The sequence below is a fragment of the Hemicordylus capensis genome, chromosome 4, assembly GCF_027244095.1.
Source record: "Hemicordylus capensis ecotype Gifberg chromosome 4, rHemCap1.1.pri, whole genome shotgun sequence".
Classification (NCBI taxonomy): domain Eukaryota; kingdom Metazoa; phylum Chordata; class Lepidosauria; order Squamata; family Cordylidae; genus Hemicordylus; species Hemicordylus capensis.
In genome coordinates, this window is record NC_069660.1 from 207,782,634 (window position 1) to 207,806,728 (window position 24,095).

At 40.7% G+C, this 24,095-nt stretch overlaps 1 protein-coding gene across 3 annotated transcripts in view; it reads left to right on the forward strand.

Annotated features, from left to right (window-relative positions):
* CDYL (chromodomain Y like) overlaps positions 1 to 24,095 on the forward strand; it is a 198,840-nt gene that overhangs the window by 76,800 nt on the left and 97,945 nt on the right. For all 3 annotated transcript variants that reach the window (XM_053247724.1, XM_053247723.1, XM_053247725.1), the window contains exon 2: positions 2,299 to 2,959. In XM_053247724.1, coding sequence (XP_053103699.1) covers positions 2,299 to 2,959 — 661 coding nt within the window. The remainder of the gene's footprint in view (positions 1 to 2,298; positions 2,960 to 24,095) is intronic.

The window sequence follows — 24,095 nt, forward strand, 5'->3', positions numbered from 1 at the left end:
GCGGCTTTCAATACTATCGACCATAGTATCCTTCTGGAATGTTTGAGAGTGTTGGGGGTGGGAGGCACTGTTTTACAGTGGTTTTGCTCCTACCTCTTGGATGGATTCCAGATGGTGTCGATTGGAGACTGTTGCTCTTCAAAATCTGAGCTTAAGTATGGTGTCCCTCAAGGCTCCGTACTCTCTCCAATGCTTTTTAACATCTACATGAAACCGCTGGGAGAGATCATCAGGGGATTTGGAGCGGGGTGGTATCAGTATGCTGATGACACCCAGATCTATTTCTCCATGTCTGTCTCTTCAGGAGATGGCATATCTTCCCTGAATGCCTGCCTGGAGGCAGTAATGGGCTGGATGTGGGAGAATAAACTGCAGCTGAATCCAGATAAGACGGAGGTACTTATTGTGCGGGGTCAGAACTCCAGAGAGGATTCTGATCTACCTGTTCTAGATGGGGTCACACTTCCCCAAAAGGAACAGGTTTGCAGTCTGGGAGTACTTCTGGATTCACACCTCTCCCTGGTTTCTCAGGTTGAGGCGGTGGCCAGGGTGCTTTCTATCAGCTTCGGCTGATACGCCAGCTGCACCCGTTTCTCGAGATCATTGACCTCAAAACAGTGGTACATTTGTTGGTAACCTCCAGACTTGACTTTTGTAATGCTCTCTACGTGGAGCTGCCTTTGTACATTGTCCGGAAACTTCAGTTCGTTCAGAACGCGGCAGCCAGGTTGGTCTCCGGGTCATCTCGGAGAGACCACATTACTCCCTTGTTGATTGAGCTACACTGGCTGCCAATAGGTTTCCAGGCAGAATACAAAGTGCTAATTATTATAACTTATAAAGCCCTAAATGGCTTAGGCCCTGGGCATTTAAGAGAACGTCTTCTTCGTTTTGTGCCCCACCACCCATTGAGGTCACTTGAGGAGGTCCATCTCCAGTTACCGCCAGCTCGTCTGGTGGTCACACAGAGACGGGCCTTCTCGATAGTTGCCCCGAGATTGTGGAATGCGCTCCCTGCTGAGATACGATCCTCCCCATCTCTGGCTATTTTTAAAAAACGTCTTAAGACCCAACTCTTTACCCAGGCCTTTTCAGCTTTTTTAATATGTAGGTTTTAATTTTATGCTGTTTTTAGCCTTTTATTAACTTTTTAAAATTAACTTTTTAAACCTTTTATCTTTGTTTTAATTGTTTTTATGTCATTGTTAACCACCCAAAGATGACAGTTTGGGCAGTATACAAGTTAAATAAATAGATAGATAGATAGATAGATAGATAAATAAATAAATAAATAAATAAATAAATAAATAAGAAAGATTAAATGCTATAATTTATAAATGTATTTTCTACATCTTACAAAAGAAGGGCTAGGATGAGTATGTGGAATGTGAGATGACTGAAGAAAGAGAGTAGCTTAAAGGCTTACACATCCTTGAATTTCTCATCCAAAACATGCTCTCCCCATTTTACAAATTAAATAATGACTTGCCCAAAGATATTCCAAAAGTGGGTTACTATTAGTGTGAATATTTATATACCACTTTTCAACAAAATGGTTATTGCAGCCAAAGGAAAATATGGTCTTCTGTATTTTGTGGATGGTAGTGGTGTGTGTTGGTGAAAAACACGAACGCTGTCTCATTAAATGCCATGCATCTTACTTAGATTATTCAGGTATCCAATGTTGTTCATGGTGACAAGGCAGTATAATTAGGTATAGTAAATTTCAATGTGTGACTTAAGCTTAAGTATCACAGTAGCATAAGGTAAAGGTAAAGTGTGCCGTCAAGGCAATTTCAACTCCTGGTGCCCGCAGAGCCCTGTGGTTTTCTTTGGTATAATACAGTAGGGGTTTACTATTGCTTCCTCCCGTGCAGTATGAGATGATGAGTTTCAGCATTTTCCTATATCGCTGCTGCCTGATATGGTACCAGCGGGGATTTGAACCAGCAACCTTCTGTTTGTTAGTCAAGCATTTCCCCACTGCACCACTTAATGCACAAAATAGCAGATCAGTGTGATCACTGCACAATTTTCTGTTTACTTATCACCGTGGTAACATGTCAACTTGTTAAATTCATGCATATTTCAAAAATAATTGAAGATTTCTAAGTGTCAGGTTATTTAGTTGCATGGAAGTAACAAGTATAGTTAATTGCACAGAACTTCAAGAGCACAGTACTATTGTGAATAGCCAAAATAATACTTTGCTGCTGGATGACTTCTTCCAAAAGTGCTTTATTTTTTTATTTTTCACCAGCATGTCTTCATCTCAATCTGTAATTTTTCTTTCAACAGGTAGAGAGAATTGTTGATAAAAGAAAGAACAAGAAGGGGAAAACAGAATATTTAGTCCGATGGAAAGGCTACGAGAGTGAAGATGACACGTGGGAACCTGAACAGCACCTTGTGAATTGTGAGGAATATATACATGAATTCAATAGACGTCACAACGATAAGCAAAAAGAAAGCACATTAACAAGGACAAACAGGACATCTCCAAATAATGCAAGAAAACAAATTTCCAGATCTACTAATAGTTCTTTTTCAAAGACCTCTCCCAAGTCTTTAGTTATTGGAAAGGACCATGAATCAAAAAATAATCAGTTATTTGCTGCCCAGAAGTTTCGGAAAAACAACACTCCTATCTCTAGTAGAAAAAATATGGACCTCTCAAAATCAGGTATCAAAATCCTTGTGCCCAAAAGTCCTATTAAGAGTCGGACAGCAGTGGATGGTTTTCAGCATGAAAGCCCTGATAAGCTAGACCGTATAGAACAGGATCAGGAAGATTCTGTAGCACCAGAAGTGGCTGCAGAAAAACCAGTTGGCGCTTTATTAGGACCTGGAGAAGAGCGTGCTAGGATGGGGAGCAGGCCAAGAATACACCCACTAGTACCACAGTTACCCGTGCCAGTAACAGCTACCATTGCATCTGCATTAACAATAAATGGAAAAGGTAAGTGTGTGTACTTTATTGGCAACTTTTTGTAGCTAATAGCTTTGGATAATTTTGCAAATGTCAGCAGTAGTGTTTTTATTTTGGAGTATCTGCAGAGTTTCTCAGAGTGCTTTTTCTGGTTGATAAAGGCTTAAAACCACTTAGTTTGTCAGTTTAGAGCTTTTCTGTTGAGATGTGCTGGAATTCATGCTTTCAGACATATTGGCTGACATCCAGGCTAACACTGTGCTGGCACTTTGGAGGAGGGGTGCTTTTCACTGATCGTCATCCCCCGCCAAAGCCATTGTGCCTCCTGAAATTGTGTCCCTGAGCATTGTGCAACCCTCAAGGATGTTTTTCCCCAGGATACACAGTGGGGTTCGGAGAGAATTGCTCCTCCTCCATAGTGCTTGTGCAGCGTTATTATGAATGTTGGCCAGTATGTTTGAAATCTGTGTCTTGATCTGTCATTAAGTTTACCATACACTAATATTACATTGCTGCTTTGTGTCGCTTACATTTCTTGAAATTAAGCCATTTTTCATGAATGCTAGATGTTAAAATGATAGGAATCACAAACTCTGGGAAATGAGTCACGTTTCACTTTTACTTTTCAGGTGTACACACCAATTTTTCCGACTTATTTCTTTATACAATCCCTTCAAAATTTAAAATGATTAAATATCTTTAATTTTTCCTTGTGTGTTTTGTGTCTTTGGAGCTGATGATAGCTAAACTTGTTATATGTTATGTATTTGTTTGTTTTGCTATCATTTGGTAGCAGTCCAGCTCTCCCTAGCTGTAAGGTGGTAAAGCACTTTATATATTAGGAGATAGAAACTGCACAAAAGGAGCATATGTGTGGAAGCTTCAGCTTGCATGGAAATTTATGTGTGGTGGAAAGGAGGAGATTGCACTACTTTTTCATCATGTTATTTCAGCACTGGTTCCCTGGCTAATGATGCAGTTCTGTGGAAATTTGTAAAAAATGCATAGGATTGGGATTAGGCGGCACATTTGTGGTTGAGTCACCACAGTTTTAACAAGATTCTGATGTAGCCATAGAGAACCTCTTCTAATCTTAAATACTTTACATACTATTAATAAATAAAATACTCCTCTTTCTCAAGAGGAATTTTGTTTTTGGTCTTAAATGGTATTTTTAGTGATGGACCTGGAAAAATTAGATTGGACAAAGACATCCTGTGAAATTTCATGTGGATTGTTGAGACAAAAGAATACAATTTTACAGATGAGATTTGATGCTACAGATTCAGCTTTCTTATTCTAAAAAACAATTGGTCTATGATTTGTTGTTTAAGTGAAGAATGTAGTGGTATTGAGAATTATGTAGAACTAGTAGGTGAGGCCTATTGTTGACTGGGCAAAGTCATTTTGTAGAGATTATGCTTATAGGAAAGTTCAAGAAATTAAATATACATGATATAATTTTTTATTAATATGCTTGCAGAAGGGAAGTAAAAGTGTAGTTTTGTAGGATTTCAACTTCAAACATTATCCATTTTATGGAATAATTACCATATATGGTAAATGTGAATCATATCAATCAATCATTCACCTTTATTACGGTCCAAGACTAGCATAAGACAGAACAGTAGAGCATGAATATCAGCTTGGCCCAACTGTCTCTGTAAAAGGGGCAAAAGAGGAGTACATGTTCTGTGGATTCGACCTCCCCAGTTTCACAGGGACAAAATCTCTCTGCAATTGGGATCTTTCTGTATTTGCCTTCCAATACAGCGGAGGAAAGGGCATGACAAGGGGCGAGGGTAAAAGCCTTTCTGTGGCTTGGGATTTCCAGCTGTGACAGGTAGGCGACGGGGAAGGCAGAGTATCTGTGTCTTTCTGAGGACAGGAAGGTTGGAACCCTGCCTAGATCAGTCTGGCACTCAGTGTCCATCATCCCAGGGGCGTAACTATAATAGGGCAAGGGGAGACAGTTGTCTGGGGGCCCACTGCCTTGGGGGGGCCCTCCAGAGGCAAGTCACATGACTGACTCCCCCAGCCACTCACCCGCCAGGACTTCCTTCAGTTGTAGTCGTCCTCCGAAATTGATGTGAGTGTTAAGACCTGGAGTTACCAGAACAGCATGTCTTTCTCTAGTACCATTAAATGACTTGCATCATCCACAATTTGATGTTCTATATATAGGTTTATATATATAACTTATATATAAATATATAAATAGTTACCACTATTCAGCCTCATTTAAGATTTTTTTACTTCATGAGCTGAGCTTCAGTGGGGGAGGGGGCATTTTAAAATCTTGTCTCTGGGCCCACTCCAACCTTGCTACGCCCCTGCATCATCCTCTGTTTTATTACTGTTTTCACCTGGTCACGCTCCATAGCAAGTGATTGGGGTGGGAGGGAGAATCGCAGGAGTGACAGTTTAGTCCAAACAGCCCGTTTCCAGGATGACTGAAAATTCTCAGGCAGGGTCAGAGGGTCCAGGACCAATTTGAATCCTAGTAAATTTGAATCTGAGAATGATGATCTGTTTTCTTGGGCATGATGTCATTTTGGAATTATTGATCTGGTTGATTGTTAGAAATCTGTTGAGAACAATAACAGTTAACATTTCCTGGTAATATTCAGAATTTCTTCTTTTAAAATACAATTTTTAAAGCTTTCCCCATGGATATTACAGTGTAAAGAGTAGTCCATTCAGCTAATTTCAGTGGCACGATTGTTTATGCAAAATTTGGTATCCATAGGTCATTGGGAAGTATGACTTCATTTTGCACAAATCCTTCAAAATATATCATAGTACTAAATTGCTCCCCAGTTTAATCCTTCAAGTTTCAAACAGACACAAAATGTAAAGGACAACATCCACGTGCTTTCAATAGGTGATAGGTAGCTAAGTGATTGCCTCATGATTTGAATTCTGCAAGGCAGATTTAAATCATGCTGTTTCCTCCTTCAGTTAAACAACAGCTTATTCCAGTTACATTCTAATCACATTACTATTGACTTCTGTTCTGTTTTAAGAGATGGATGTAAACCCAAATCCAAATGAAAATACTCTTCATGTTCTCAAGTGCCTTTTTAAGGCTGTATGTAAAAGCCAGCTTAATTTTATGCACATTCTCTTAGTAACCTTGAAAATACCAGCACTAAATGCTGACTCTAATGTCATGCCTCTCTCTGCATACTACAGTATCTGTTAACCTTTATTTTTTTGGGTCTGGTTTAGTAATTTATATATGTAGTACAATATTTACATAGAGCTTAAGAGCAGTCAAAGCACTTCACATACATATAAGGATATCAACCTTGTAAGCTTGGTCAGTGGTACTATACCTCTGGTTTAGTTCTCTGCTAAGTGCAGGAAATCTATAGTTAGAGCATCCCCAACCAATGGCCTAGACCCTCTACCCATTTTTTTTTTTAAAGGAACACCTCCTTGACAAGAAATTCCATCTTACCACTATAGGAAATAATTTGGAGCTGAATTACAGCGGTCTCTGTATGGAGCTGAATTACAGCAAATTCTGGCTATAACAGTGACTGTATGGTGGTGAAACAACTTTATTAATGCAACATATGCTGTATGAAATGGCTGACATACAACTGAAAATGAAAGAGAAACTTATTTTAGTAATACTTATTGCTATATTACTGTTATTGTTATTAAGAATATTTATATTTATTTAAGAATATTTTTTCAACAAAAGTGGTGCACAAAAAAGCTTTTATTCTAAAAGGGATAAGAAAATGGTTCCTTGTTCACAGAGATAGTACAAAAGACATCTGCAAACCTAAAGAAAAGGCAAATTAGGGCCAAAACACAGAGGGATGTTAGATGGGAGGAGGAATAAGACAGTCATATCAAAGATGTCTGGAATGCAGAAGAGCAGAGAAAAAATGGCATTCACGTTTACCTTCACAGTACTTTCTAATTGAGGGTCATATTGAACTTGTAGAATGACAAAACACACATACAAATATGTAATCATTTGATAGTGTCAGGGTAACCAAATTATGGTGTACTTTTAAAGATTTGATACATTTATTCTTTAAGATATTGAGTCATAATCTTGAAAATTGATGGGAAAGGGAGCTTCCATGCATCTCAAACTCTTCTTGTGTGATTGCACATTGCCCACTACTTCAATTTGAAATACGGAAAATAGCGTACAATGTGTGGTCCCATAAGTTCTCTTTTAGTCCTTTCTTATTAACTTTAAGACATTTCTTTTATGGGGGACAATGAGATGGACTTATTTTGGGCATCATGGCAAACTTACAGTTGTGAATCCAAACTGTGGATTGAACTTCTAATTGTATAAGCAAACTATGGTTAAGAACCTCTTTTTGGCTTTTATTTTTGTTTGCTCAGCATTCCATTCCCTAGTGGTCTCCGGAGGCAGAGGGATGGCTGTAACTGTGGTTTACCAGTTCAGATGTTAAGCTAAATTTACCATGGTTCGGGGTGATGCCTTCATTGAGTCATAATGTCTTGCTCAAGGCTACTTAGTGAATTAATGCCTGAGGCAAAATTTGAACTGGAGGCTTCCTGGTGATCTGCTCACATTTGCTGTAGTTCTGAATCTAGTTTCAAATGGAAACTCAACTCAGTTATTTTTAATCTTGCTTTTATATAAACACGCTCATTTTTCTTATTTACTTTTACAAACCAATAGGAACTTACAACACATTAGACATATATTCAGAGGCAGTGTTTGCTTCTGCAATATTTTCATGATGCTGTCTTCATTAGTTTACATTTTGACAGAAGATGCTCTTTAGTATTTACTAAAGATCAAATTATTCTAAAAAAAACATTCACAGGCTAATTATCTTGTGCTTCATTTTTATTTAGTTCTTTGTTCAATGACATTTTTGTTCATTTCCAGTCTCACAGGGAATGTTTTAAATATCTGTGGAAATATTTTGATAGAGTTTTTCCTAGTCTTTTGCTACCTGAACCAAAACCTGTGAGATCTTCCTAGTTTAGAGGCGTTTTCTTCTCACCAGAATGTAAAATAAGGGGGATGGTGGGGATTGGAAATGGGTGCTTGATGTGATGACTCCAGTTTTTTGTTGGGATCCATTGTGCAACCAGTGAAGAACTTTGTATAAATTCTTAATGACATCACAAGTATGATACTAAAAGAAACTGCCTGAAGGACTAGGATGCCAACCAATGCAGGACAGAATGTGTAGTAGGTCTATAGCTTCTTCCTGTAATTTCCTTATTTCATTCCTTTAATCCAACACTATTTTTCAGTATATGTGTGTATAAAGCAGTTTAGCTGCTTTCAAATCAGCACAATTTTCAGCACATACAATATGTTGCTCAGATAACACACACAGCATAGATGCCTCAAAGAAACACACATTTTCTTCTCTCCCAATCTCGACCTTTCTATGTTTGTGGTGAGAGATTCTGTCTCTCTATCGTACACTGTTTATTTTTTTTCAACTGTACTTCATCACTGTTCTCTAGTGTGTTGTACTTCTATTTCCCAGTCATAGTTGCAAATTTCTGAAGGGCAAGAATGGATTGCATCTAGTGTTGTTACCTGTAAACGAATCATCATTTTGAGCTCAATCACATAATTAAGAGCCAAGTACAAAAAAATGTTCTATAGTGGGCAGGTAACTAAACTAAAATAATGATAGCATTTAATTAAGGTGAATAGAAAACAGATATGTACAGAGGCACTTTTTTGAAGTAAATGGTGTTTTTCTTCAAACTTGTTTTGTAAAAGTGGCAAACACTGTCTGGCATGATGGGCAGCCTTATGCCAGTGTTAGGGACCAACTTGAAAAGCAGCCCTGATAGGGTAGCACAATGGGGCAGCTGCAGAATGGCTTTAAATTGCTCCCAGGCAATTGTGTATCAATATTACCATTGTTTCCAGTGGAAATAGCCAGGTTGGATTTGATTTAAATCGATTTAAATCACTAGTCCGTAAGACTAGATTTAAGTTATGGTTTTTTACATAAACACTCAGTCTTGCTGGTATAATATTAATATTTACAACCAGATGAAGGTTTCATTTTTGGAATAATAACTTTTCAGATTAGTTACAGTTGTATCAAAAATTACTGATTTGGTTATACTATTAGAAATACATAGATAATTATGAAATTATTGTGAGGTGAACTATCTCCAGTTTAATCATTCATATTTGGATGTATGTCCAAATACATCCTGTACTTTACTGCTGTACTTTACTGAAAGGAGAGACATAGTCATTACCTTAATAACAATTTAAATAGTTTTATTTAACTAAAATAACATTATAACATATGTATTCTTGTATTTGCTTAAACATCCATGTTTGTTAACTGATGTGGTTAAACAAAATATCTTTTTTAAAAATCCCTTAGACTGACTATCCGCCAGGTCCACACATGAAAAAAATTAAAATATTGTCTTCTGTAGCTCACTCATCTTCATCTTCATTTTGTTGTTTGTTCATAAACTGGAAAAGAAAAAACAAGCTTTCCTGCTTTATCGGCTCCCAAACGATTTCTCAATTTAGAATGAATTAGTCCAAAGGAAGAGAATATTCTTTCTATACCAGCAGCAGAAGCTACTGCTGTTAAAAGTGAAATCATTACTTCAGCAGTCTTTAAATCCAAGTGCTTCATAAGCGACTTCCACCAGTTCACTGGTGTGACTTTCTTTAAAGCATCATCGGCAGACATATATTTCTTGAATGGTTCCCCCTTAGCTCTGAAATTTATTATAGTTGGCATTACACATGGATGATTGCTGGGTACCCATGTCATAGCTAACTCCTCTTCTTCAGCATTTAAGATTTGACCCTGGTACTGGATATTGACAATATTTGAAAGAAAATGAGATTGAGACGGTGCTTATCTCATTCGTTTTTTTAATTCTTGTAATTTAATTCTGTCATTGTGCAGTTCTGTTTTTAAGTTCTCACTCAGTTCCTTCCAAATTTTCAACAGCATCAGCAGTAAAACAGCTATTTTTCTGTATTTTGTTTAAAGCTTCAGAAATGGGTTTCAGAATTCTCAGATATCTTCAACATTTCTCTTAAGCCCAATGTTGAAGATTTTGGCCGTAACAGTGCCATCTATTTTCTCTCAATTTTGTTAACAAACTGTCATCAGAATAGGCCAGTTCTTGATATACTGCTCAAAACAGTCCACTACAGAGTTCCATCTAACATCTTGTACGAGTATTGGCTTGGTTCCACCCATTCTTTTCAGAACTGCTGCTGCAAAATGATTATTATGGAAGTATTTAGCAATTTCAACATCTATATAATTAATTCTCTTAGCAAGCATGTGTGTCCTGAATTTGGCGGCAGAACTCTTGTGACACATTGCGAGAGTTCTGGTCTTGGGTGAGAGCTGAAGGGAAAGAAAAAATGGCAGTGGCGGGTCACAAAACGGCCAGAGGAGGTGGCGTTGGCTGGCCGCTGGGAGGCAGAGGTGGCAGGCCGGCCTGGCCTGGTTAAGCCAGGCTGTCCAAGGTATGGAAGAGGTGGCGGCGGCCCAACCTAGTGGGAGGCATCGGTGGCGGGACGGCCTGGCCCGGCCGTCCCAGGTATGGAAGAGGCGGCGGCCCAGCCTGGCCCGGCTGCCAGGGGCAGGAGGCAGCGGCGGGACAGCCAGGCCCAGGCTAGGGGAGAGGAGGCACTGACGAGAGGTAATGGGCTGCGGGACACAGCCCCAGTGCCCGTTGGAGGCTGGGGTGGGAGGGAAATGGGTGGCAAGACTTCCCAGTTCGCTGCCCAAGAGGAGAAATGGCGGCGGTGGGGCCCTTTTCGGCCATTCGCTGCCACGGTAAGGAGGACCTGGCTGTGGTGGCAGGAGGGAGGGGGAGGAGGCAAGAGAGGAGGCAGGAGGGAGGGGGTCAGGAGGGTGGGGGGAGGGGGGCAAGAGAGAGTGGGGCAGGAGGATGGGGGAGGGGAGCAAGAGAGAGGGTTGGGGGTATGAGGGGCAAGAGAGAGTGGGGCAGGAGTGGGGGAACAGCAGGCCCCAAAGAGCGCGCAGATGCTCTGTGCGGGTCAGCTAGTTAGTCTTTATTTCTGGAACACTGAAGTCTTTGGCTAGGAGGTGCAGCAAATGAGCACTGCAGCCATATGTTATTAGCTTTGTAGTCTCTTCATGCTCTTCTAAATTTCTTCTCATCTTGGATACATTTGCAGCATTGTCTGTGACTAAACTGCGTACTAGACATTTGAATGTTTGTTCACATTTTATTATAGCTTTTGCTGCTACTTCTTGTAAGTATTCTGCGGTGTGTACATTTCCTGACATATCAATGGTTTCTGCATGAAAGATATGCCCTTCTTCTGTTGTTATACAAGTACATACAACAGGATTATTGTGGACAATACTCCACCCATCAATACTTAGGTTAATAATTTTACCCTCTAGACCTGTTGCACATTGCTCCATTTCTCTCTCTCATATACTTTGTCCAGCAGTTTCCCTGCAACATCTGCTCTGCTGGGTGGACTGTATCCTGGTCTTAGTGATTGAACCATATTAATGAAGTCTGCGTTTTCAACCAGACGGAAAGAAGAGTTTGTCACATAAACAAACTCGGCAATTTTTTCATCAATTATCTCTTTTTCTAATCTGCTGGTTTTTATCACAAATTTATGCTGGTTCCTGGATGGTCGGATTTTTTGTTTCTTTTAGGTGATATACTGTGGATATGTGATGTATATGATGTGACTGAAACACTGTCCTGGACAGATAACTCTGAAACTGTAGAACAGGAGGATGGTGTTTTTGAAGGGCGTGGATAGTTTCCAGAATCCTTTAGGTTGATGATGGATTCCCCTAAACAAAAAAGTCAATGCTGTTATTTTATTATTTATACCATTTCTGCTTATTTAGTATTACTCATTGTATTCACTGCCACTCAGTACTGCCCCAAAAAGGAATATTTGCTTGTTTCAGCTCTTTATTTCTTCATAACAACTGTATCAAAATGATGGTAACATGCAGTAATAATAACAAATATATTTTTGATCAAACATGACAATTCCTCAAGGCAGTCTTTAAGAAATATGATGAAATCAAAATGTTTACCAACCTGAGGATCCTGCCTGTTCAAACATGTTCCTTTTGTCATCTTCATCAAAGCACTTCTCATTGTGTTGTTTCATTCGGGCCACCAGGCCTTGCATTTCTTTGTTGCAGTGTTTGCATTTTGCACACATGACTTCCTTACCCATAGGTAGAGGAACTTCATTAAAATATTCCCAAACTGGGTCTCTTTTATGGCCTGCTGCCATTATAGGTTTTATCCTCCAAGGAAAGAATAATATGATAAGCCTCAGGCTATCCACATGAAGATCCCAAGACTTGTGGAGTAGTCTGTTACTCTGCTCAGAAGGTTTCACTTTCATTTTTACTGCTTGCCCCTCCCTCCTCACACTTAGCTCCTTGTACAGAGCTATTCTACTCCAAACAATCTTCTATTCATTGAACTTCTCAAAACTTAGCACTTAAGAGGTATGGGGTTGATTCTATGTACATAGATTTGCAAAGGAACAATGGGATTAAGAGGTCTTTTTCTCAACTCTGTATGTTTATTTTATAACATTTTTGCTGCAAAGAAGAGGCATGTTATCTCTGCAGACACAAAATCACAGTTTTGAGAACTGCAAAACCAAGCATCTGTGATAATATCTTCTAGATAGAAAAACTGTCCAAAATAATCTTACAGAAACCTCTGGAAGAGCATGACATTGTGAATGGATTAATGGAATTCATTTACTAAAAAATTTAAACATTGCATATATACAGCCTCATGCGACATAATTAAAAACTAATCCTTATTTCATGATGAATAACCTTTGGACTATAATGTATCTTAAAAAGAAAACTATCTTTAGATAGATTTTTTTTCCTCAAAAAGCATTTTATTTTAAAAATCTGATTGAAATTTTAAAAAATCTGGTTTAAATCAAAGAAATCCTTTAAAAAAAAACCATTGATTTTTATCCACCCTGGAAATAGCTCTGTGTGACTGCAGAGAAGCAATTTTAAGTTCCATAGCAGCCCTGTCATGCTGCACTGTTGGGGTGCCTTTCAAGTTAGTAAAATTGAGGCTTTAATTTCCCTTAAATTATTATGAAGTAAAACTAGCTCGGTTTTATATGGCACATAGTTCCAGTTATGTCCTTTATATATTGTAAAACAGCTGCAAAAATAAGCACATGCAAAGACAAGACTAGCAGCAGGGAAGTATCTTGCCTAGGGAGCAAGAGATTGCTGGTTTGAATCCCCACTGGTATGTCCCCAGACTATGGGAAACACCTGTATCAGGCAGCAGCAATACAGGAAGGTGCTGAAAGGCATCATCTCAGACTGTACAGGAGATGGCAATGGTAAACCTCTTCTGTATTCTACTAAAGAAAACAACATGGCTCTGTAGTCACCAGGAGTCGACACCGACTCGACTGCACAACTTTACTTTACCTTTCTCAACACAATTTCTCCAGCATAAAGATTAGGGATGTGCAAAAAATTTCGGGCACAGATCGATCTGTGCCCGAAAAGAGCAATTTCGGGTGATTCAGGGCCGAACCAAATCACCCCTGATGCCCCCCGATATTTTTCGGGGCCAAGCCGAATCACCCGAATTTCGGGGCCGAAAAATTCGGGTGATTCGGCTCATGACCGATTTTTTGGGAATGTTTGAAGTTTTAGTGACTTTGGGGCAGTTTGGGGGCAGAAAGTGGATCTGCCCCAAAAGAGTGGGGTGGGGTGGTAGTGCCTAATGGGTGGAGGCTATCACCCCAATTTCAGGGGGATTGGGCAGAGAGCTGATTTTTTGGGAATTTTTGATGTTTTGGTGTCTTTGGGGCAGATTGGGGGCAGAAAGTGGATCTGCCCCAAAAGAGTGGGGTGGGCTGGTAGATAGTGCCTAATGGGTGGAGGCTACCACCCATCCCCAATTTCAGAGTGATTGGGCAGAGGGGTGAATTTTGGTGAATTTCTGAGGTTTTTCTTCTTAAGGTGCAGTGTGCTAGATTGATCCATTCATCATATTCTTAGTAAATGAGAGTGTGAAAAAGTGAAAGTGGGGTCATGAGGGTTGTTTAATTGAAAAAAATCTCATTTGCTATCATAGAATGAGAATTCACACCTCAGAAAATAAGGGAATAAAATCCCTTCAGAAAAACTTCTGAGGGGACGGGTGAAATTGGGGACGGGTGGTAGACTCCACCCATTAGGCACTATCTACCAGCCCACCCCACTCTTTTGGGGCAGATCCACTTTCTGCCCCCAATCTGCCCCAAAGACACCAAAACTTCAAAAATTCCCCAAAAAATCAGCCCTCTGCCCAATCCCCCTGAAATTGGGGTGGTAGCCTCCACCCAATAGGCACTACCACCCCACCCCACTCTATTGGGGCAGATCCACTTTCTGCCCCCAAACTGCCCCAAAGACACAAAAACTTCAAAAATTCCCCAAAAATCAGCCCTTTGCCCAATCCCCCTGAAATTGGGGTGGTAGCCTCCACCCATTAGGCACTACCATCCCACCCTACTCTTTTTGCCCAGATCCCATGCTATGCCCCCGAACTGCCCCAAAGTCACTAAAACTTCAAAAATTCCCAAAAAATCAGCCCTTTGCCCAATCCCCCTGAAATTGGGGTGGTAGCTTCCACCCATTGGGCACTACCACCCCCCCAATATTTTGCCCCTGGGCCCCTTTCCCCCCCCAAATCGATTCGGATTCGGATTAAATCCGAACCGAATCAAGGGTGATTCGGGTGGCCCATATTCGGGCACAAAACAGAACAGGGGTGATTCAGTTCGGGTCCCGAACCAAATCACCGAAAATCCAAATTGCACACCCCTAATAAAGATGTCTTTGCAGGAGCTGTGGGACAACCATAGTGGCAATCTGTAGCATCACATCATCTAATAAGAAAGTTCTTTGATATTCAGTGAAGCTGATTTTAAGGGACTACTTGACTATATTTGTGACCAATATAATTCATCCAAAGAGAAACCTACATCTCTTTCCCATTACTTTTTTGATCCCATTTCATAATAATCAAATATTGGTACATATTGACTGCTGAATTTTACACCATACTCCTCCTTGCAGATAAGAAGAAACTTGTGCAGCTGCTGTTAAGATCCGTCAACAGCTAACCTCCAGTTCTTCTTTTCAGATGATACATGAGGCTTCTCTGTTGGTATATTCTGTATGAATTACTTCTTATCTGAATGTAGTATTATCTGTTTGTATATAGAACTGATCAATGATCATAATAAAGATATTCATTCATTCATTCATTCATTCAATATTGGTACATTATTTGAACTATATCCTTCATATAAGATGTTCCACACTGTTGTTCCCCCCCTCCCCCAAGATTGTTTCATTCCTTACTTCGTTTAAAATATTGATCTTGGACAGAAAGTATTGTATTTGAAGATATTCAAACCAGGCTAAGCCTGTACTGCATCTCTTTTCCTTGCACCATCTGATGGATATGATATAGTGTGTATACTCTCCACAACCTGATGTCATTGGGGCTTAGAAGCAGCAACACTACCACTATTAAGCAGTTGAGGCCTATTTCATATAGGGAAACAGGCCCATTCTATCTCAGAGACATGAGTTAAATCACTCAAGTATAATAATGATTGTCCTTTATTTTCAAGAGATTTTTCATTCCCTGGGGACAGATTTCACCAGCCCTGACAAAAAATTTCAGCTTTACTAAGGTGAAAGGCAAAAAGAGCAGGCAACCAGCACTCCCCTCCCACCCGCTTTCTTTGCACAGTGCCCCCTCTTTAGGGGGAGAAAAATAAAAAAAATATTGTCCCCCTATACTGGCATGCCATGTAAGCAGGCAATATTTTGGGGAGGGGATTTCTTTTTGAGTTTTTAAAAAAATATATTTTATCTTATTTTATTTTATTTTACTTTTTAATACTGCCCTTCCAAAATGGCTCAGGGCAGTTTATACTTAAAACAAACCATTAAAACAGTAAAGTGCTAAAACAAAAATTAAAAAAATAAACAACAATTAACAATTTTAAAACATTTTAAAACAACAATTAAACAGTCGCAATAATTAAAAATCCTGAAACTGGGTTAAAATATTAAAACCGATTAAAAAAAACCCTGGAAAGCCAGGCCAAACAAATAAGTTTTAAATTTAAAAAAACTCCACATTTATATTCCACTCTTCTTCCAAGGAGCCCAGAGGAGTAGTATATGGTTATGTTTGTCCTCACAATAACCCTGTGAAGTTATAGAACGAGCTCTAATACTAAACTTGTGGTCTTTACTCTCCTTATCACTCCAACGTAATCTTCACTGCCAGCAAAGAAACTTGCAATCATGCAGGACGCTACAAATGGCAGATTTCCTGAATTTCCCTTTACAAATCATCTTCCAGTCATTTTCAGTAATCAGCACAAAACAAATCCACACAACCCAGTCAGTCCTTGCACACACAGAAGGCTGCAGGGAGGTTGAGCAGTGCTGATGTCATAGTTGCCTCGGCCAATGGGAGAGTGTTCTTGTTCTGTCAGGAAAATGTGAATCTTTATACAGGTTTTTGAAACAACTTCACTTAGGATAAAAAAAAAACCCAACACTACATGCGGTGAGCTGTTTAATGGATTAATACTACCTCCCCCCCACCCCCAAAAAAGCTGTATGAGATTTAAGATACATCCTCATTGTACAAAACAAGGCTTGCAAAACTAGAACAAGGATGGGAGGTTTTATAATCCAGACAGCGGTGTACTAGCCAAAGCTAGCAAAATTCACTGTTGTGCATAGCTGTCATCCCAGAGTACTCACAAGTTACAAATCTAAGAACATAGGAAGCTGCCTTATATTGAGTCAGACCATTGGTCCATCTGTCTCAGAGTTGCCTACACTAACTGGCAACACCTCTCCAAAGTTTCAGCCCTACCTAGAGATGCCAGGGATTGAAACTTAGACTTTCTGCATGCAAAATGGATGCTTTACTACTGAGCTACAGCCCATCCCCAGCCTTGTCCTTCAGAGGGAGTGTAATTCCATCTAATCCAGAACTTCCTGGGTTGATCAGCCTTCCTCCCAGGAAGGCCAATAAGATGGAGTTTTATATGGTTTGAATTTCGGTTCATTCATTGTCATTCATTCTCCCCTGGCTGGGCAAGGTAATTGAGAGGGTGGTGGCTAACCAGCTCCAGGAGGTTTTGGGGGAAACTGATTATATAGACCCATTTCAAACTGGCTTTAGAACGGGCGATGGGGTTGAGACAGCCTTGGTCGGCCTGATGGATGACCTTTACCGGGGAATCGACAGAGGGAGTGTGACTCTGTTGGATCTCTTGGCGGCGTTCGATACCATCTACCATGGTATCCTTCTGGGTCAGCAGGGCCCAGCTATATGCTAGATTGAGCTCCCTGCTCCTCTCTGCTGCCCCCGTGTCTCCTCCAGAGTTCTGTGCTGCCCCTGCTTCTCCTCTGGAGTCCTCCTCTGCCTCCACATCTGGTCCTGAATCCTTCTGGCAGAGCTCGGCCAATTGCAAACGTTGTCAGCAGTGTGTGCAGCTAGCTTGCTATTGGTTGGCAATGGCTGGCTGGCTTGGTGACTCGAAGGCAGAACAGCCTGAAGGGTACCACATGTTCTTGCGAGTATGTTTGTTTTCTTCAAGGCTCCTTGCTCTTCCTTGTCCCTGTGCATTCCTCTGCCAACCTCCTCCTTCCTTTTGTCCTCTTCTGCACGTGCATGTCTGCTTGCCGTCACTGCCACTCCTTTTCAAGGCATCTTGCCTTTTCAAGATTTTCTCATTCTTGTGTCCTCTCTATGCCCTCCTATGCCAACGTTCTCCTTGTCTTGTCTCCTCTCCATCCACTTTTGTTGAAAAGTTATATGTAAATATCCCTAAACTAGTAGTCTTTGGTTGTGTGTAGGTGAAGGGTAATCTTGGTTGGGGCACCCTTTAGTAATTCCCTTGTTACAAGTAGAGATAATTATATTGATTGTGGCTGTGTTATTTTATTTGAGTGAAAGGTGGAGAGTAGCTGTTACCCTAACTGTAACATTTAAGTGTGTGCGCGCACACACAATCTCCAAGGGGTTACCTGAGCTGAAGGTCTGCAGCAGAAGTTGTACACTTGTTTAAAAAGGTTGGGAACCCTGGTCTAGCATTAGATCTACCCTTGCATTTTCATGATTTCTTTGGTTTAAGTTCAAACCAAAGTTTTCAGACCCATTTCTAATTGTGGTTGAAAATGTGATTTGGAGAAAACAGTGCTCAGCAAAAATGGTGGTGCAAATGTTATGCTTCACTGTGGTGTGCTCTGAAAGAGACAGAGAGGAAGAGAAAAGAAACATACATGTTAAGTATTCCTGAACTCCTAGCCATGGTTTAAGAACTCAGGCATTGTTATATCTGGATCAGGACTTAGAAGTTGAAATAAACTTCATGTGCTTTTTTGATATGCACAAAATACTCTATATAGAAAAAAGTAATGTATAATATTGGTTTAAAAATGGTTTACGATCTGCAACCACATCTGTCATTCAAGGCCTTGTAGCTATGAGATCTTAGTAACTAATTGGGGATGTGTCCCTTTAGGAGCTGTGGCAAAGCATCTTTTATAGAATCGTTCTAAGAAGCGGCTAATAGTAGTTGTGTATGACAGTCAGTTATGTTTACTTTGCATTGCTTTTGTATAGTCAAAGCTGATGGTGCTGATAATCTGCACAGTGAGCACATATGGTTCACACACAGACACACAAAACAAACTGTTGTATGCTGGGGCTGGGAGTAATCCGGAGGACTAGCCTTGTACAGAAACTGTTTGGCACACAAATAGTTCTTGCTGGACTGGGCCATTTGTGTTTTAAATATGTTGAGATTATCTGCCTAATGATGACATTTTTCTGCACTTTAAAATTCTATTTTTATCAGACAGCCTGTTTATATTATTCTATGTCTGTTTCGCTCAGGTTTTTCAATATTTTCACAGTATTTAAACAATTCCTCTAATTTCCTTAGTGAAAAAGCCTATATGTAAAAGATATTGTAACTACAGTGTTTAAGCAGCACACATTTTTTTATTTGTGTGTGTATGTGATTAAAAAAGCAGGATCTTGGAAAGTTCTGTATTAATATTTATTGCCCATCTTTAATCTCTGTTGTTACAATCTCTGTTGTTACAATGCATGATATTAATGTACTAGTATTTGTAAGCCTGTTTTAATAATGGGCCCTAGTGGGGGGAGTGCTGCTCTTGGAGCCCAAGTCGCGACGGGGAGAGTGGAGAAGGGGAGGCTGCCACAGCTCACCGTGGGTATAGATGTTGCCCGCCGCCGCCTCACCCGTACTGTTGCCGCCGCCGCCGCCATCGGGGACAATCGTCCCGCCGCGGCCTCCTCCACCTCGGCCCGCACTCTCCTCTGGCGTTGGCGGCGGCAGCTTCTCCTCAGCCCGTCGCTTCTCCTCCTCCCGGCCCTCTTGCCGTGGTGGCCGCCGCCGCCATCGGGGCCAGTCACCCCACTGCGGCCACAGCCACCTCGGCCCGCACTCTCCTCTGGCGTTGGCGGCGGCCGCTTCTCCTCGGCCCGCCGCTTCTCCTCTTCCCGGTCCTCTTGCCGTGGCGGCGGCCGCCGCCATCGGGGCCAGTCGCCCCGCTGCGGCCACCGCTGCCTCGCCAGCACTCTTCTCTTCTTCTCCTGCTCCAACATGGCCGCCCGTGTCTGGGAGGCCGTATCTTTTTGGGCCGATCTGGGCATGCACTCCACACATGCCCAGAATGGCCCAAAAAGACACGGGCAGCACGGCCGCACACTTTAGCCTTTTATGATATAGGATACTGTAAGAGAGGATTGCTAAGCAGGGCTGCTCAATTCCATCCCTCCAGCTGTTTTTGGACTACAACTCCCATAATCCTCAGCCACAGCAGTTAATAGCCAGGGATTATGGAAATTGTAGGCCAACATCAGCAGTAGGGCCAAAGTTGAGCAGCCTTGCTAGAGGAATGAAGAGCAAGACAAGCACCTAGTTAATAATAGAAACCTGTTTGTATTATTACTAAAGAGTATTTAGTATGGTCAATGCTATACTTGAGCAAACTGTTGTTAATTGGGAATACTCCCAGTTAAAGACTGTAACTGTTTAGTTAACATAAGTCTGACGACTTCCTGCGTATAGATTAGTTATCTATACACAGGAAGTCATCAGACTTATGACAAAATGAATTCTTGAAAATTCATTCACAATGAATTCTTAAGTTAAAACATCTTACTTAACTAAGAACCTATTTCCCTATAGGAAACAGTGTTATAAATTGGAGTTTGGTACCTGAACTGGACTGGGTACCCTATTTTTTTCTACTGGTGATGTGTCAGTCTCAAATGTGCAGACATGCAGCAGAGAAGTTGATAGTGGAGAATCAAATGTTACTCAGCCTTGCCACCCGCTCCCTTACCATCCCCTTCCTAGCTCTTCCTCACTTTTCTGTGGATGGAAGGGAGGCAGGAGGTAGCAGAAAGAGTCAAGTATACTGGGAACAGACCAGGCTTCTTCCCTCCCCTGCTGTCACAACACAACACCTAAGCCTAGAGGAGGAGGAGGAGGAGAAGAAGCAGCAGTGATGGCAGCATTTTGGATGGATAAGTCAGCACATACCTCTGCAGCCTCAGATGCAGCAACAGCTGCCACCAGGACTCCTTGTCTCAATGACAGTGTGAGGCTGAACTGCCTTTGTTGCCTCCTCCTACTCAAGCCTACATATCACCAACAGAGCCTTCCATCCTCCTACAAGTGTTTCAGAGTTGAAACAAGGCAGCAAAGTAACCATGTCTTAAGTGATATTCATCTTAACTCAGAGCATCTTAAGTCAAGGACTGCCTGTATACCAGTATGTAGGGAAACAAGGAAACTGATCTTTTAAAAGAAGGTCATAAATTAATTCTAGTAATGTGTTAATTTAATTAGATAGTCTTTGAGCACAGCTGCCAAGACTAATAAATCAGAATCATGTATGTTTAAGATAATTGTCTGGTTAGGCTATCCACAATTGTTAATTTTGTTTTTTTAAAAATTAAATCAGAGGTCAGTTTTCTGTGTGGTGGTATGAATAGCAGTTGTCCCTAAGAAGCAGATGAATGACATCACTCTATAACACCCATCTCTGTTGCCCTTGTTGCATTATTCTTTTCCCAGAAAGAGAAAGCACTGTGAGGCTAGCTTGGTTGTATCTATCAGCCTTGTAAAACTAGAAGGAACAGCAGTCATAATCTTGCAGAGCTCAGCACACAGTACTTGGCATGGGAAAGGAATAGAATAATGTCTGGTTGTGTGCTGCCTCTTTTGGTCCTTTCATTAGTGTCCCAGATGGATAAATTAGGCTCTTTAATAGGTGTTTGATTAACATCATTCATGTAATAACATGATTTCTGTAATAGTGCATTCCCTTGTGAATTGTAATTTATACTACAAATAATTATTTTGGGTTTTAAACAAAAATTAAATATAGTTGTTCACCTTTTGTACCTAGCTCTAGAGCTAAGCAAAACTAGGTAGGTAGGAATGTCATTCTACTGGTGTGCTTTTCCAATTCTGTTTTAGTCACCTGTGTTAGGTTTTAATATATCTCTGAGTGTTCTCAACAATGTGTTCATTATGCTTCATGCTGAACATTTTGCTCATTAACAAACAATTGAAGAATCATCAGGGAACTTATTTCTTTGATAGTTCTGATTTCCCATTTATTTTTTCTATCATGAGAAAACAGTTCCTGCTTTTCTCAAAAGGAATTGTTAGCTGCCCAAATAGTACATCAGAACAATTCCTCAAGACACACAACTAAAGTACATTGATAAATGTATGTGCTTTGAAATAATGTTGTTAGTTTTTGCTTCACTTTCCTGGTCACTACAGTAGACAGTATATGACTATTATTAGTTTCAAACCTTATTGTTATGGTTTATTGCATGAGAAATAGGTCCAACCTTAGATTAGCAGAAATAATTACAGATATAATTATTAATAATTAGGCATGCATTATATAATTATTAATTAAATAATATAATATGTAGTATTAATATAATATAAATATTATTGATATAATTAATTATAGCAAAGTTATTATTGTAGGGGCATGTGTATGAACATTATGAAGTGCTCTCTTCTCCTGTAGAAACTACACACAATGCTCCTCATACATGACTTTGTAATAATAATTTCTTCAACTGTTTTTAATCCTGAAATACAACTGTATCTCCCAAAGTATTCGTAAAATATAATGGAAAGTTATAGGTGAATTATTATTCTTGCTCAGGACTATAGTTCTTCCCAGAGGAAGTTTCAGAACTTCTAGTTGTGTACGGAAATCCCTATGGCCATTAGTGGCAAGTGGCTCTGTAGGTTAATGAAGCCCTTTCTTTTGTGTATTTTCTCACTTCATAGTTTAATCTCATCGTTTCATTTGAAAAATAATATATTATTTTATAATCTGAAATCATGGTTCTCACATTTATTTGTACCTGGGACATTAGAGACAAACATATTTCTATTTCAATCTTTCCCATTATACTTATTTTGTACATGTTGGATTTATGTAATAAGCTATCTCTGTGCACAGTGAAAGCATCTAAGGTAGCTAAAATTCACAGAACAGCAACAATGAATGGTTAATCTGACTAATGTACCACAGACAGAACTTGCAATTTTGCAAATCACTGGGTGGCTCCAGCCCAATCTTATCTGAAACATCTGTCATGTTGGTGATGGCCTAAGCTTCACCAATACCTGAGGCAATGCAGTGGGCTGCTCTCCTCCCCTTCGGTGCAGCTGTTTCCACCTCTCAGTCCAGATCATTGTCCTCCCACCTTCTTTTCCCAGCCTTCCCCAACAGCAGTGTGAGCTGAAGCTGCCGTCCTTTCCTTTTCCTCTTCCTTTTCCTTTGCTTCCCACTCTATCCTTGAAAAGGAGTTGGAATTAAGTATATTGGCGCTAGTAGAATGCTGGCCTAGAGCATCTCTGTGCAGATGTTCCAGGCAAAATGTCCATTAGTGTCAGTACATTTCCATCCTCTCTCTTTCCTGGTCAGCCAGAGCGGAAATAGAGGAAGGGGATACAAACAGACATAGAGACAGTCAGCATCCCACAGCCAGGAAGTGTTTTGGGGGCAGCAAGCCTGGTGTCAGTTTAGTGCAGGTAGCCAATCTGCTTCCTTGGTTAATCCGTTGCTAGAGGCAATTGCCCCAGTTTGTCTAATGGGCCAGCCATCCTTTTGTATTGTAAATGTAATCTAGTTTCACCAGTTTGTTACGACTTCCTATCCCAGTGAGTGAACCCTAGGAATTATAATTCTGTGAAGATATGCTGGAGGATCAGGGATATCAAGTATGTAACTGAAAGCACCCTCTCAGAACTACTGGAAGTCCTCAGACTTATGGTACAATTGGTTCCTCAAAACTGTGCCTCAGTTTGAAAGAATTCAGAACATATTTTCCCATAGGAAAACATTTCACAAATTTCTTAATCAAGGCTAGATCCTCCTGTCCCTGGCTGCTGTTAAAGTTGTGTCAGTCATAGATATGCAGACATGTTGCAGAGAAGATGATGGAGAATCAAATGATGCTCACCCTTGCAACCTACTCCTTTCCTGGCACTTTCTCGCTTTTTGAAGAAGGAAGGGAGGTAGCTGAACTGCTTGCCTCTGTCTCCATCTCCTCCTGGGCAATAATTAGACAGGGAAAGAATGAGGGTGGACAGGAAACAGCATGTGGGCTGGGAACAGGCTCAGCCAACCTCCCTCTAGCCCAGCCTGTTCTTGACACATAGCAGCTAAGCCTGGAGGTGGGAGGTGAAAGCAGCAAGGGGGAGCAGCTGCTTGGACAAGTGAGTCAGCTAGTCCTCTGCAGTCTCAGACCCAGCAGCAGGTGCTTCCAGGACTGACAATATATGCTGAGCTGCCATTGTTGCTTCTAGCCCAGGGCTGCTCAACTTCGGCCCTCCTGGAGATGTTGGCCTACAATTCCTATAATCTCTGACTATTGGCTGCTGTGGCTGGGGATCATGGGAGTTGAGTTCCAAAAACAGCTGGGGGGGGCCTAAGTTGAGCAGCCAAGTTCTAGCCCATGCACCAGCTGCTGTCTAGCAGAGCCTCTCTTCCTGTGGCGAATGTAGTAAGGTTGTCAT